The 14,228-nt window shown below is 37.9% G+C and overlaps 1 protein-coding gene across 9 annotated transcripts in view; it reads left to right on the forward strand.

Moving 5' to 3' along the window:
* Positions 1-14,228, forward strand: part of LOC126478532 (broad-complex core protein isoforms 1/2/3/4/5-like) — a 352,226-nt gene that overhangs the window by 164,354 nt on the left and 173,644 nt on the right. Inside the window, exon 6 of one of the 9 annotated variants that reach the window (XR_007587442.1) lies at positions 10,825-11,180. The exons of 7 other annotated variants lie outside the window; for them this stretch is intronic. Coding sequence is in view for 1 of the 2 variants with exons in the window: in XM_050103710.1 (XP_049959667.1) it covers positions 10,825-11,045 (221 nt within the window). In the remaining variant the exon portion in view is untranslated. Of the gene's footprint in view, positions 1-10,824; positions 11,584-14,228 lie in introns of those variants that run through there. One more of the 9 variants, XM_050103710.1, reaches the window with a different exon arrangement.

Raw genomic sequence — 14,228 nt, forward strand, 5'->3', positions numbered from 1 at the left:
TGCTTTTACTATATCTACGTAATACCTATGGCTTCATCCAAGCGTGTTTTCTTTTTTTCTGTCGCTTTTCTTCCAAATACACACACAGTGCAATTGTGGCATTAGCAACTTCAGCACATAGTAAGAGATTGTTGTCCGCCATCTTGAAATTTGATAAAAAAAATATGACGACAGTGTAGTACCCCTTTTTAGCACCACGTCAGATATCTTTTCAAACAAATTTGATGAATATTTGATCACATCTTTGTTCAAATCTTTGTCAAAGAAATATGATAGTGTAATACCGGCCTTAGGGAATTACACTGCTCAAAAGAATCATGGGAACATTACTCTGAGTGTCTGCCTTACTCCATTGAGCAATAATTCAGGACTGGGTATATTTATATATACATTTATCTTCCAGAATTTAAGTACTCAACCAAACATCATAACATTCTTGTTCGTTTACATAGAAAGAACTGAAATGTCCAACAGATATTGATGATGAAGTGCAAACAATCATTCATCTCGTCACCCTGGATGCTTTTCATTGGACTTTGAGAGTTACAGTAACTTGTATGCCCTTCATGAGCATTTATCACTATCTGATGCGTATGTGGCATGCTCTGCGTAAGTCTATAGAGATCACCCTGTGGTGTCCTTTCCCAATCTTCAATGAGAGTCCATGATAATTCTTGGAGACTGCGTGTGGAATAGGACTGGCACAAATATGTCTGTCGGGCAAATCCCACATGTACATGACGGGGTTTACGTCAAGACTCACTGCCGGTCATTCCATTACTCCAGTGTCCAGGCTTCGCATGACATCGCAGTTGACGCCTGCTACATAGGCCCTGGCATAGGAATTAGAGCCCACCACCATATGCAGCAGTGACCACATGGTGCAACAGGTTGTGTTCAATTTTTCGCCAGTGACCAAGCTGCCAGTTGAAATGGGAATGACAGAACTGAAGGCGAACTGCAAAATATTGTTGTGACAAATGGGGTACTTGGGTACTTGAAGAGGACATCGGGGTAATAAGGTCCTTTCTCATAACCTGTTCATTACAGACTAATTGGACGCAGTGGTCCTTCTGAGATAGTCTTGCAGTCCTCTGGCGGTATCCATACTATGCCGCAATACACAAATGACCAGATATCAATCTTCACATGAGGTTGTAATGCATTGGCGACCTTGCTGAACTCATCGTGTGTACTGACCTGTCTCCCTGTATCATGTCCACAACCTATGGGTTGCACATGGAGACGCGTTGGCATCTCCACCAACATAACGGAAATTCCATCCTTTTTGAATCAGGCAGACGGCCCTTGCAACTTGCACTGCATTAAGATGCCACATTGCATGTGTTTGTTTGAATACAGTGTTCACAGATGACAACTACCATCTGTGTGTCTCACTAGAAAACACTGGGACACCAGTACTTACTTTCTTCTGATGGATCACCTGACACTTTAATGCGTAGCAAAGGCTATAGATGATGAATGATTTTAATTGTCGCATACATTGAAAGCAAGGTTCTCAAGACATGCAATAAGACCACAGGCACCACTACATCAAAATATTTTACAAAATACATAACACTGTACTGTCAGTGATAATGTTATATATTCTGTTACCGGTTTCAGTCTTAAACGATCATCAACGGCAGCTGCACAACATAAAAATGTGTATAATGTGACAATGTAAACAAAATACGATCAAAACAGGAAAAACCATTAAATTAGTGGAAATACTCACAAAAATTATTGCATATCTATCTCATGTCATACGTGCTTTGACATACGTTACTACTGAAAACCATAATTGCCAATAAAAATGAAAATTTTAACAAGATTACAATATGGCCTGTTGACAAAAGGGGCAGCATTTGATGAGTAGCAATGCAAGTCAAAGATGACAGTCTTGACCAAATCACAATTCTGCACTTGATTGATATTACATGAAAACATTAATAAAATAAATAAAAAGTAAAAGAGTAATGGGATTGATGAATGTAAGAATATACAATATTTTACGCTCCATTCAAAAATGTAAGCATGCAAAATACAAGCTACAGAACAATCCATGAAATTACAATCAGTCAAGCCTAATCTGTCAAAAATACACATTAAAGTAAATTAATTAATATTAAGGAAATACAGTTTTTAGGAGTGAAGGAAAACAAAAGGAACGTAGAATATGTAGATGTAAAACATCTAAAATGTTATGCAATCTAACCATTTTATGTTTTATTCATTACTTACTTATTTTTGAAGAAACATGGTATACATCTGAACTGTTACACATTAGTCAGAAGAATATGTCATCCGATGCCTAAACAATTACAAACTGTAATTGAAATGCCAGTTATTACACGGATAAAAAATTAATAGAGAGATATGGTATGATAAAAAGTCAAAGGAAAACATATATGTAAAATGGCCCTGTAGGTGAAAAAAATAATAATAAAATTATTTAAGAAACTTGTTTTTGAGTTCCACTAGCTTATTGAGTTAGAAATATATGTGATCCAATGTCTACACAATCACAAAATTTAATTGAAATTCCATTTATCATGCAGATAAAAACTAATAAAGACATGTGGTATAACAAAAAAGTGTAAGTAAAACATATGTTTGAAAATGTCCTGTAAGTTAAGAAACAAGAAAGTGGGTAATGGCAAGGGGGAGGAGGGCACAGGAGAAATAAAAAAAAGGGAAAGAGATGTTGATACATAGGTTTCTTAATTCATCTGACCTGTTTATTTCTGTGATAGTCGTTATTTTTTAATAAACTTAGATAAAACACAGTTCGCACAATTGTGTACTGCACAAGGCCTGACATCTCTGCTAGAAATAATTCTCTCTTTTTTTTTTTTTTTTTTTTTGGGGGGGGGGGGGGGGAGGTTGATGCGCAGTTCATATTTGAGCTATGAACATGGGCTAAAAAGTTTTTGGTTTCGTCTGGACAGGCAGCCATTTGTGTAACTATTCAAACATCTCAATATTATGAAAAAGAAAGTTGCTATTCACTGTATAGCGGAGATGCTGAGTCTCAGATAGGCACAACAAAAAGACTGTCTGAATACAAGCTTTCAGCCATCAAGGCCTTTGTTGAAAATAGACCAAAACACACACGCACACACACACACACATACACACACACACACACACACACACACACACACACACACACACACACACACATGACTGCAGCCTCTGGCAGCTGAAGCCACACAGCAAGCAACAGCAGTAGTGCATGATGGGAGTGGCAACTGGGTGGTTGCCAGTTGCCCAGTTGCCATTACTATCATGCACTGCTGGTGTTACTCGCAGTGTGGATTCAACTGCCAGAGGCAGCAGTTGTGCGTGTGAATTGCTTTTGCATCTACATCTACATCTACATCTACATGGATACTCTGCAAGTCACATTCAAGTGCCTGACAGAAGGTTCATCGAACCAACTTCACACTTCTGTATTATTCCAATCTCGTATAGCGCACAGAAAGAATGAACACCCATATCTTCCCGTACGAGCTCTGATTTCCCTTATTTTATCGTGGTGATGGTTCCTTCGTGTGTAGGTTGGTGTCAGCAAAATATTTTCACATTAAGAGGAGAAAGTTTGTGATTGGAATGTCGTGAGAAGATTCTATCGCAACGAAAAACGCCTTTCTTTTAATGATTCCCAGCCCAAATCCTGTATCATTTCTGTGACACCCTCTCCCATATTTCGCGATAATACAAAACATGCTGCCTTTCTTTGAACTTTTTCGATGTACTCTATCAGTCCTATCTGGTAAGGATCCCACACTGGGCAGCAGTATTCTAAGAGAGGACGGACAAGCGTAGTGTAGACAGTCTCCTTAGTAGGTCTGTTACATTTTCTAAGTATCTTGCCAATAAAACGCAATCTTTGATTAGCCTTCTCCACAACATTTTCTATGTGTTCCTTCCAATTTAAGTTGTTCGTAATTGTAATACCTAGGTATTTAGTTGAATTTACGGCTGTTAGATTAGACTGATTTTTCGTGTAACCAAAGTTTAACGAGCTCCTTTTAGCACTCATGTGGATGACCTCACACTTTTCGTTATTTAGGGTCAACTACCACTTTTCGCACCTTTCAGATATCTTTTCTAAATCGTTTTTCAGTTTGTTTTGCTCTTCTGATGACTTTATTAGTCGATAAACGACAGCATCATCTGCAAACAACTGAAGATGACTGCTCAGATTGTCTCCAAAATCGTTTATATAGATAAGTAACAGCAAAGGTCCTATAACACTACCTTGGGGAATGCCAGAAATCACTTCTGTTTTACTTGATGACTTTCCATCAATTACTATGAACTGTGACTTCTCTGACAAGAAGTCACAAATCCAGTCACATAACTGAGACTATATTCCATAAGCACGCAATTTCGCTATGAGCCGCTTGTGTGGTACAGTGTCAAAAGCCTTCCGGAAATCCAGAAATACGGAATCGATCTGAAATCCCTTCATGTGAATAAAGAGCTAGTTGTGTTTCACAGGAATGATGTTTTCTAAACCCATGTTGACCGTGTGTCAATAGACCGTTTTCTTCAAGGTAATTCATAATGTTCGAACACAATGTATGTTCTAAAATCAGTGTGTGTGTGTGTGTGTGTGTGTGTGTGTGTGTGTGTGTGTCGTTTATTTTCAACAAAAGCCTTGATGGTCGGAAGCTTGTATTGTGACAGTACTTTAGTTGTGCCTATCTGTGACTCAGCATCTCTGCTATATGGTGAGTAGCAACTTTTGTTTTCATAACATTGTTACATTCCATCCTGGATTTTCCATTATCCAAATGTCTGTCTTACTGTAACTATGTTACAGGATATTAAGCCCAGGCAAAATCAATTAACTCCTTTTGCAGAAGATTTTAATTGGGTATGGCACCTTTTATAAGGGCACTGGTTTGGATTATGTGCCAAACAAAAAAATTTTTGGGGAGGTTTTTGAACCAAGCAATTTCCGTATTTTAAACTTGCACAAATTGATTCAAACTTTGCACTAAGGTAGTTAAATGGATAAAGTATAAATGAAATTTCTTTTTTCCAATAGTCATTATCCATTGTCGAGATACGACTGTTTGAAGTAAAACTAAATGTAACAAATCAAATTCATTCTCATATGAACTGAATGCGCAATAATGATTTGAAGTGAATCAGATAAACAAAAAATGCTGTTTTATGATAAAATTGAAGACTTGCTTTCAAAAATGCAGCTGCATTCATATTTTATGCTCAGAAAACAGGTTTTTTGTACGGTTTTTATAGGTACGGCACTTCTATGTTTGAAAGTTGTGTGAAATTTGTAAGACGGTGGACAGATAGATGTAATTAATGGTCATAGTGTTGTTTTGTGAAAGCTTTATCCATTGCCAAGATATAGGCAACATGGTTCGAAAGAGATTAAATAAACCTATACAGGATCAACTGTTGCTCGAATCAACAAAAATCTACATCAGTTGCCATGCTATGGCTGTTTAATGTCAAAATTATGATTGAGTAAAAGTTGGGAACCAGAATGAAAAATGCTCCTATTATAGGAGAGGAAAAGGTGAACATGTCTTGGGGAGAGTTAGGGATGTAAAAGAAGAGAACTAGCTTTTTGAATTACCCCGCAGTTTCAAAGATATTGAAATCAAAACATCTTGACATATTCACACTTTTTTACTTGTTAGTATTGGTGCCCATTTCATGTAGTATAATGCATCGTTAGCTGTCTACGTGCCCGTAATAGAGAAAATTCGGCTGCTCTCAACCAGTATAGAGCATCACAAATAAGCAGTTGTCGGCAGTCGACACGGATATGTCATGTGCCTTCCTTCTTCTTCACAAGGACCAAAGGAGAGAACTAAGGCCTCAATGCTGCCATTTTGCAGCATCTTCTTCACTTCCGCATGTATTATCTGTTGTTCAGCTGGTGACACCCAACATGAGCACTGACTAAGTGGTGGATGATCCCATATTTGGGTTGATTTTCATGGCTGCTACCTCTTGCTCACTTGGTCCAACAGTTGTGGTTGCATAGAATGCTGTAACTTCTCTTTCACTACATGGCATATGAGAGGGATGAGGTCGTGGTGGCCATCCAGGGGTTAGTCTCACTTCTTTCGTCCAGTTCATTTCTGTTGCATTTCCTTGATGTGCTGACACCACTTGAGGAATTCCTTGGTCATTGTGATATCCTTTACGTGAAGAGCCTGGTACATGTCTTCTGCAACTCCTTTCATCAAGCGTGAGATTTAGTCAGCTTCTGCCTTATTTGAATTCATGACGACATTGGGCCCTATTCTTCCTCAAGTGGAACACCAGCTGCTGATTGTTGCCAAACATTTTCTTCATTTTGGGCAGGAATTTATCCCAGCTATTGAGGTTTTCTTCATAATTCTTGAGCTTTTGCTGGGCTAACCAATTCAGATGAAAGTATACATTTGCCAAACACGTCATGTCATCCCAGCTGTTGTATTTGGCAACTCTTTCATAATTCTTTCAGCCATTTTGTTGGGTCTGGAGAACACTTATACAGGGTGTTACAAAAAGGTACGGCCAAACTTTCAGGAAACATTCCTCACACACAAAGAAAGAAAATATGTTATGTGGACATGTGTCCAGAAACGCTTACTTTCCATGTTAGAGCTCATTTTATTACTTCTCTTCAAATCACATTAATCATGGAATGGAAACACACAGCAACAGAACGTACCAGCGTGACTTCAAACACTTTGTTACAGGAAATGTTCAAAACGTCCTCCGTTAGCGAGAATACATGCATCCACCCTCCGTCGCATGGAATCCCTGATGCGCTGATAGAGCCCTGGAGAATGGCGTATTGTATCACAGCTGTCCACAATACGAGCACGAAGAGTCTCTACATTTGGTACCGTGGTTGCGTAGACAAGAGCTTTCAAATGCCCCCATAAATGAAAGTCAGGAGGGTTGAGGTCAGGAGAGCGTGGAGGCCATGGAATTGGTCCGCCTCTACCAATCCATCGGTCACCGAATCTGTTGTTGAGAAGCGTGCGAACACTTCGACTGAAATGTGCAGGATCTCCATCGTGCATGAACCACATGTTGTGTCGTACTTGTAAAGGCACATGTTCCAGCAGCACAGGTAGAGTAGCCCGTATGAAATCATGATAACGTGCTCCATTGAGCGTAGTTGGAAGAACATGGGGCCCAATCAAGACATCACCAACAATGGCTGCCCAAACATTCACAGAAAATCTGTGTTGTGACGTGATTGCACAATTGCGTGCAGATTCACGTCAGCCCACACATGTTGATCGTGAAAATTTACAATTTGATCACGTTGGAATGACGAATCTAAAATGAGCTCTAACATGGAAATTAAGCGTTTCCGGACACATGTCCACATAACATCTTTTCTTTATTTGTGTGTGAGGAATGTTTCCTGAAAGTTTGGCCATACCTTTTTGTAACACCCTGTAGATGCCTGATGTGCAACTGACTTATTGCTGGCTTGGGATCTATAGTCTCCTAAATTGTGGGAATGTTGTCCTTCTTGTAAGCTCGTTCCTGTCAGTGTTGGCAATGGCTTTACCTTGCACAATTTCAGCCATTATGATGTAGATGGTTTGAAGTACCCTGTGTCTCCACCAAGCAGTGTCACATCACGCAAGTCCACATCTGAAAACAGGATCACAATGACATAAAACAGCACTGCAGCATATTTATTATGAACACCATTGTACAGAAATGACCTCTTGGACAGAGAGAGCAACTACGTATATAAAAATCAGATATTCCAGAATGGCGGTATTTATACAAACATCTGATATTTCAGAATACTCAAATATTACAGACTAAAATATTTCAAAAACCTTTAAGAAGTGAAATACTGCATAACAATTTATTGCTGGTGGTTAGGTTTGAACTGCCGACTTGCGGCCCACCAGCCAGTAATGCTGACCCCTATACAACATTCCATCCTCACCAGCTTGCCAAAGTATCATATCCCTGTGCAACTCTTTGACTTCATAATCTCTTGTAAATAGCTATTTAAACTGTTGGCATCTGAAGAATAACCCCACAGTACAGCCAGCCGAGGTGGCCGAGCGGTTCTAGGTGCTACAGTCTGGAACCGCACGACTGCTACGGTCGCAGGTTCGAATCCTGCCTCGGGCATGGATGTGTGTGATGTCCTTAGGTTAGTTAGGTTTAAGTAGTTCTAAGTTCTAGGGGACTGATGACCTCAGAAGTTAAGTCCCATAGTGTTCAAAGCCATTTGAGCCCACAGTACATTTACTCCACTATGTAGTTTGTTGTTACCAATTTAAACAGTGGTAACATGTGACATTCATTAACACAGCACTAGAAGGAAATACGAATTGCGCTACCCAACACTCAACCTCAGCATGATATAGAAAGGAGTTAATTATTCATCCATAACAATCTCGATGTATGATTTACAAAATCTAAGGGGAGGGGAAGGGGGGGGGGGATATGGGGGCAGATATGATTTCAGTTTGTATTTGAAGTTAATCAATGTGTAAGTGGTCAAATATTTTTGTGTCTCCTTTCTGTACTACCTCTCTCCTTTCTGTACTACACAAGGCTGAGTAAAGGATAATGTAAGTCATTTCTCCTTTTAACACTGCATTTCTGTTAACAAGAAATTTTGTAAGAGAGTACATTTGATGCTATTTCATGCTTGTCAGGACTGACCATTCTTTTGAAAGACAGTCCAACAGTCAATTAATGAAATAATGATGTTATTGAACATGCCACCCAAGCATTCACCAAGTTTGTGTTTTAGGTTTTGCGTTATTTTAAAAAATGTGTATATGACAAATCAGGTGTAGCAAACCACAGCTTTAGAAGGGGGCACTAGCTGACATAAGAAACAAATTAAAAGAAAGTGGCAGTAATTTTAACAATAGTTGTGTCTTTTACTAAGTGGACTGGGGGTCATCAGTATCAAATGATTTAAAAGGTAGATTTTAATGGTTACTGTGGTTCACGTTCTTTCATTCTGCTGTAGGGGGAGTGTTTGTTTATTTTCACCTTTAAACTTGTGGACATACTAATAGCACATCTACTTGTAGATGTGTTTGCAATTACTGTCCATATCACTTGCTGGCTCAAGATTTTGTCAGTTTTCTCATGATGAAGGAATGGAAGTAATTTTTTATGATATGTATTCGATCTCTAATTTTTCACAACATAGGAACTAAGAATGCTGTATTATTAAAGGTAAATACAATAATAGTTAAAGCTTTTGTTTTTATTGATTAATTCTTACAGACTATGATCCTAATGCTCTGTCAATTGTGTTCCTCATTATTTCTGTAGTCTACTTAGATGTGGTCTCTGTGAACCCTTTTTCTTTCATGTTAATGTAATTTTCATTTGATTACATTTACTTTTTCATAATCTTAAATGGCTTTTATAGACTTTATTTGTATATAAGCACTCTCTGACCCCCCCCCCCCCCCCCCCCCCCCTCCACACTTACAATCCTCCCTCAACCAGCATTTAATTCTGTCTCCCTATTTTCCATACCCTCCCTTCTTCTCATGTCCAGCTTTACCTCATGCTGTCTCTCTCCGACAACCCCCTCCCCTCTGCCCATTTCTCCCATTACCTTTAAAATTGCAGATTCCATCTACCCTTTAGTCTGTCACTATTAATCACTGCTCTGTGGCTTGTCAATGGCCTTTTTTTCATCAGCATTTATTATTTCTGAATGAATTATCAGGCTTGAATTTGATCCTCTTCATTGTTTTTCCTGTGTTTTAAGTGAACATTTCTATTACATTACAGATTCCAATTGGTTGCTTCACACTCTTAAACTGCTTTCTGTACAAGCAGTTTGTGCCTCTCTCTCTATTTGTCATCTTGTGCATGATGCGAAGTGTTATGAAAGCTGTGTTGTAAGCACTGCAGGTGCAATTAAAAATTAATCTGCAAATGAATATGACAAAAACAGAGGTGAAAACAAGAACAGCTATTACTAATGCTACTGTTACTCTTACTAAAATAGTACCAAATTTGCTACATGACAGAAACCATCATATCATGTTAATCTTGATACTCTCATATTGGCTGGCAGTGACTCTTTTTGTCAGATCTTTGCAGTGGAAATTTTGAATAGCTTGATGGCCCCCTTTTTTCCTTTTCTTTTAATATGCTGCATCGTTAAGCTCCATGCAATGTGTATAAAAATGTCAGAAATGATTATTTCATTGTTTGCATACAAGATAACTTTTTCCATTAATTTCGGCAATTTTGCAATTTAACCTTGGCAGTATAATGGCAAAAATGACTAAATAGGTCTGTATTGCTGAGTTAGTCAAATATGAACTGTAGTAAATTTCTGATTCTAGAATGAAAGTAGAACAACAACAGTTGACTTACTAAACAGGACAGAGAAACATTGAGGTTATACAATTTTTGGAAGGAGTTATATTTTCTTGTTACTAATCCGTAAGAGCATTTCATAATATAATTGTAAATTACTTGAAACAAATCATTTCAGCGTCTGATTATTTATTTAATAAGAGTCTCATATCTGACAGGATGAAATGGGTTCATGCTGATGTACACAACATAAAAAAAAAACATTATGTGTGTGCTTTGATCTTTACTTAGCAGAGGACTTATTCTTTACTCATTAATGAGAATTTAGACACTTCAGGAGATAACAGTTTTCATTGTACGCAGCTCATGTCTAGATAAGCTGCTTCTGTTACAGTTCTGTACTTCTGTTGTAGGATTGTAGGTTGTCATATTGTCTGTATGCAGACTGTTTGAAGAATACCACCTGATCGCTACACAGCAAGAGGTGCTATGTTGCAGGAGACCGCAGTGAGGATGCAGCATGTTCAGTATGTGGTAAAGTGGTGCGCAAGACGAGCCTACGGAGACACATCTTCGATCGGCACATGCCTAATCAGCAGGTTCCTTGCCAAATTTGTGGCAAATTTTTCAAAACACAAAACAGTCTCTCCACTCATATGAATTACATTCACAAAAATAAAAAGCAGCAAGAGTCACCCACATTCTTTGACATGAATTGACTTTCCATGTCTTTTATGTGGAACATAAATTTAGTGCTCAACGGTAATAAAACAGGAACTTCCATCTGCGTCTTGTATATACGGGCATTGTGTTTAGTCCATGTCAAGTAGTACTGTGCCAAAGCTTGACAGAAGGTAAGTTAGGTCAAGGTTATGAATCATGTAAGAGTACGCACTTTAGATTGTTCTGTGTTGACTCCACATGAAGGAAGACAGTCTTTGGCCAGGCATTATGCCTTTGTGTAATGACAGAAAAGGTGTTTGTTATCTATTATTACTTGATCTTTTTTCTTATTCAAGTGGTAAACAGTTTGTAAGGATGCATAATCTGCAATTTGCTCTCTTACATCAACTGTGAAAACCACATGGTATTGCTCCATTATCAATGAGATGTCTGCTGTTTGTCTATTGTGTCATTGCCTCTGGCAACACATTTCTCGAAGAGGCAATTTTCAAGCAAGTGTACTCACTAATACAGCACCAGAGTCTTGTGTTTATGAATATCTTCCAAACATTTTGCGTATTTCATTTAACACTACAAATATTCACTATTTCTATGAATTTTTTGTGTTTCGTAATAAACAGTCATACAATTTCAGATAAATAGGTACATGATGTACACTTTACCTTGAAAATTTAAAAAATCAGTGTAGAGTGTCACAGGCAACACAGTTGTTTTTTTAATGTGACGAAGAGTGTATGTATTTATTATGCTTTTTAGACAATTTAACCTGCACACACATGCTGAGTTAACATTACATTAAGAGGAAAACAAGAGAATTTCTTACAAGAGTCAAGGGAGTGCCTACTGCTGAAAAGCAGTCATAGATAAATCATCAAAAGCATATGAAGTAATGGGAAGATACCCAGATGCATTGAGAGTAATAATTCAGTTGAAGACAATGGCTCGTTAAAGGAAACTGGCTATAGTCTCTAGCCAAAACCTTCTACAGGATTGTTAGAAGTCAGTACTACAGCTGTGAAACAATGCATTTCAGAAATATGTCGTGAGTCAAAGTTGCTTTTAGTTGATAGAAGGAGCAGAGAACTCAAACAATTAAATTTACTCTCATTATGACCAATGGGGAATGCACAGGACCACACAAAGGAGATCAGTGGGGAGAGAAGAAATCCAAAGGATAGAGAAAAAAAGAATGTTGAATATTTTAGAACTTAGATCTGTAAAAAGAGATTTCATCACAACTTCTTAAGAGAAGGTTTGGTGTATGGGAAAAGAGAGGGGTGGGACGAGACGGGATCGTATACAACTAACATGTTTTTTATGGTTGGATATAGTGACAAATACCTGACCACAACATTATTGCGCATGGCCTCCCGTGGCCGTTATCAGAAACACGCAATGACAGTACGGTGTACAAATACAGTGACTAAGGGAAGTGGATCACACTGTGGATGATTACCAGGCAGTTGTTCATATAATATCAAGCGGTTAAATGTGTCCTCATAAAATATCACAATAAAAGCTCGTGGTAAGCTGATTGAAGCAGTATTACGGTATATTAATAATTTTTACTTATGGACCGTCTGACAGCAAATTTGCTGTCAGACGGTCCACAAGTAAAAATTATTAATATACCGTAATATTGCACACAACTGAGGAATACAGGACTATAAAAGTTGAAGATGATTGAAGCAGTTTCACTCCCAGGTGAAATAATAGTCTGGTCGACTAGTACAGAGTGATGACATAAGAACAGCTCATATTATGAAGGTGTATGGCATTGTGTGTATTATCACTGCTGAAGTATTTGTAATGAAAATGTTTTTTTCAACTGAATGCATACTATTATTTGCTTGTGCTGGTGAGAGTACAGAAATAACAGTTTCATACTGTTGCTTTTATTGTGTCTTTCTAAAGAGTAAAATGTGCATTTATCTTTGCAGTATTTAATATCTGAGAACTAAAGCTACAGCTACACACACACACACACACACACACACACACACACACACACACACACACACACACAAATAATTAGTGTACACTAAAAGATTAAGTAGCCTTTTTTTAAAAACTTCGTATTAACACTCAATTTCCTTTGAGTAGTGTGGTTAATGCTGTACAGCACCTACCTGAATTATTCAGTACTTGTATGTGTTTAAATGCAGCCTTGATTTGGATTTTACACTCTGATGTAATGAAATTATTGTGATGTAATTTATGTCTTATGCATTAGGGAACCGAATGAACAGTTGTGCCAGTTCTGATTAAAATATGGATATTTTTGCAGTATATTGTTATACACTTTGCATTTGATCACACTGCAGAAAACCTACTGAAACACTGAGCACAGTTGTTGATTTTTTTCCCAGCAGTGTAGGACCAGTTAGATTAGATAGGTCTATAAGAATCTCTCTCTCTCTCTCTCTCTCTCTCTCTCTCTCTCTCAATCTCGGATTTTAAAACTGATATTAGCTACATATGAAATCAGATGTTCTCTGTCTGCTGTACAAAATGTGCAGTTTTAACTATTTTGAACAGTTATAAATCACATAAACAAGGATAGGTTCCTGTATATTTGCCCTAGTGTTGGTCTGCTGTCCATTTAGTTCCAGGAAAATCCACCAAACAAACAGAGTAAGCATGTGGTATCTTAAGGATGCCAGAAGTGCTAGAGTTTAGATTGGTTTGTAAATTCTCACCGTACAGGGTAGAGCAAAATGGGCCTCATGTGATATCTATGTTTAGGAAAGAGTTGTTATAAAATGAACCTGAAACTTATACTATATTGCAGATCGTTGTATTTATATTGATGGAAAGAAATAAAATGAGTTCAAGTGGAAGATGTTTAAGTCATCCTGATGTGTTTTGCTTCATATGCAGATAATACGTGTTGAAAGAAAACAAAAAAAAACTGTAAGTGGCTTTGTAAAGAAATCCTATCATTGGTACTGTGATGTTAGCCTTGATGATCAGTATAAAGGCTGAGCACCACATCAAGTCTGTAGAACTCATACAGAACATTTATGTCAGTTGAAGACTGGGAATAGAAAAAGTCTGAAATTCGGCATACCATTGATTTGGAGAGAATTCAAATGCCTTTTTGATGACTATTATTTCTGCCTAAATCAAAACATCCTCAGCAAGTGGACTTTCCTTATGAAGTCTCTGTAAGATGCCCAGTCCTTCACTTAGAGGGAGTGTGAATCTCAACATTTCAC

This window comes from Schistocerca serialis, chromosome 1, assembly GCF_023864345.2.
Source record: "Schistocerca serialis cubense isolate TAMUIC-IGC-003099 chromosome 1, iqSchSeri2.2, whole genome shotgun sequence".
Lineage (NCBI taxonomy): Eukaryota > Metazoa > Arthropoda > Insecta > Orthoptera > Acrididae > Schistocerca > Schistocerca serialis.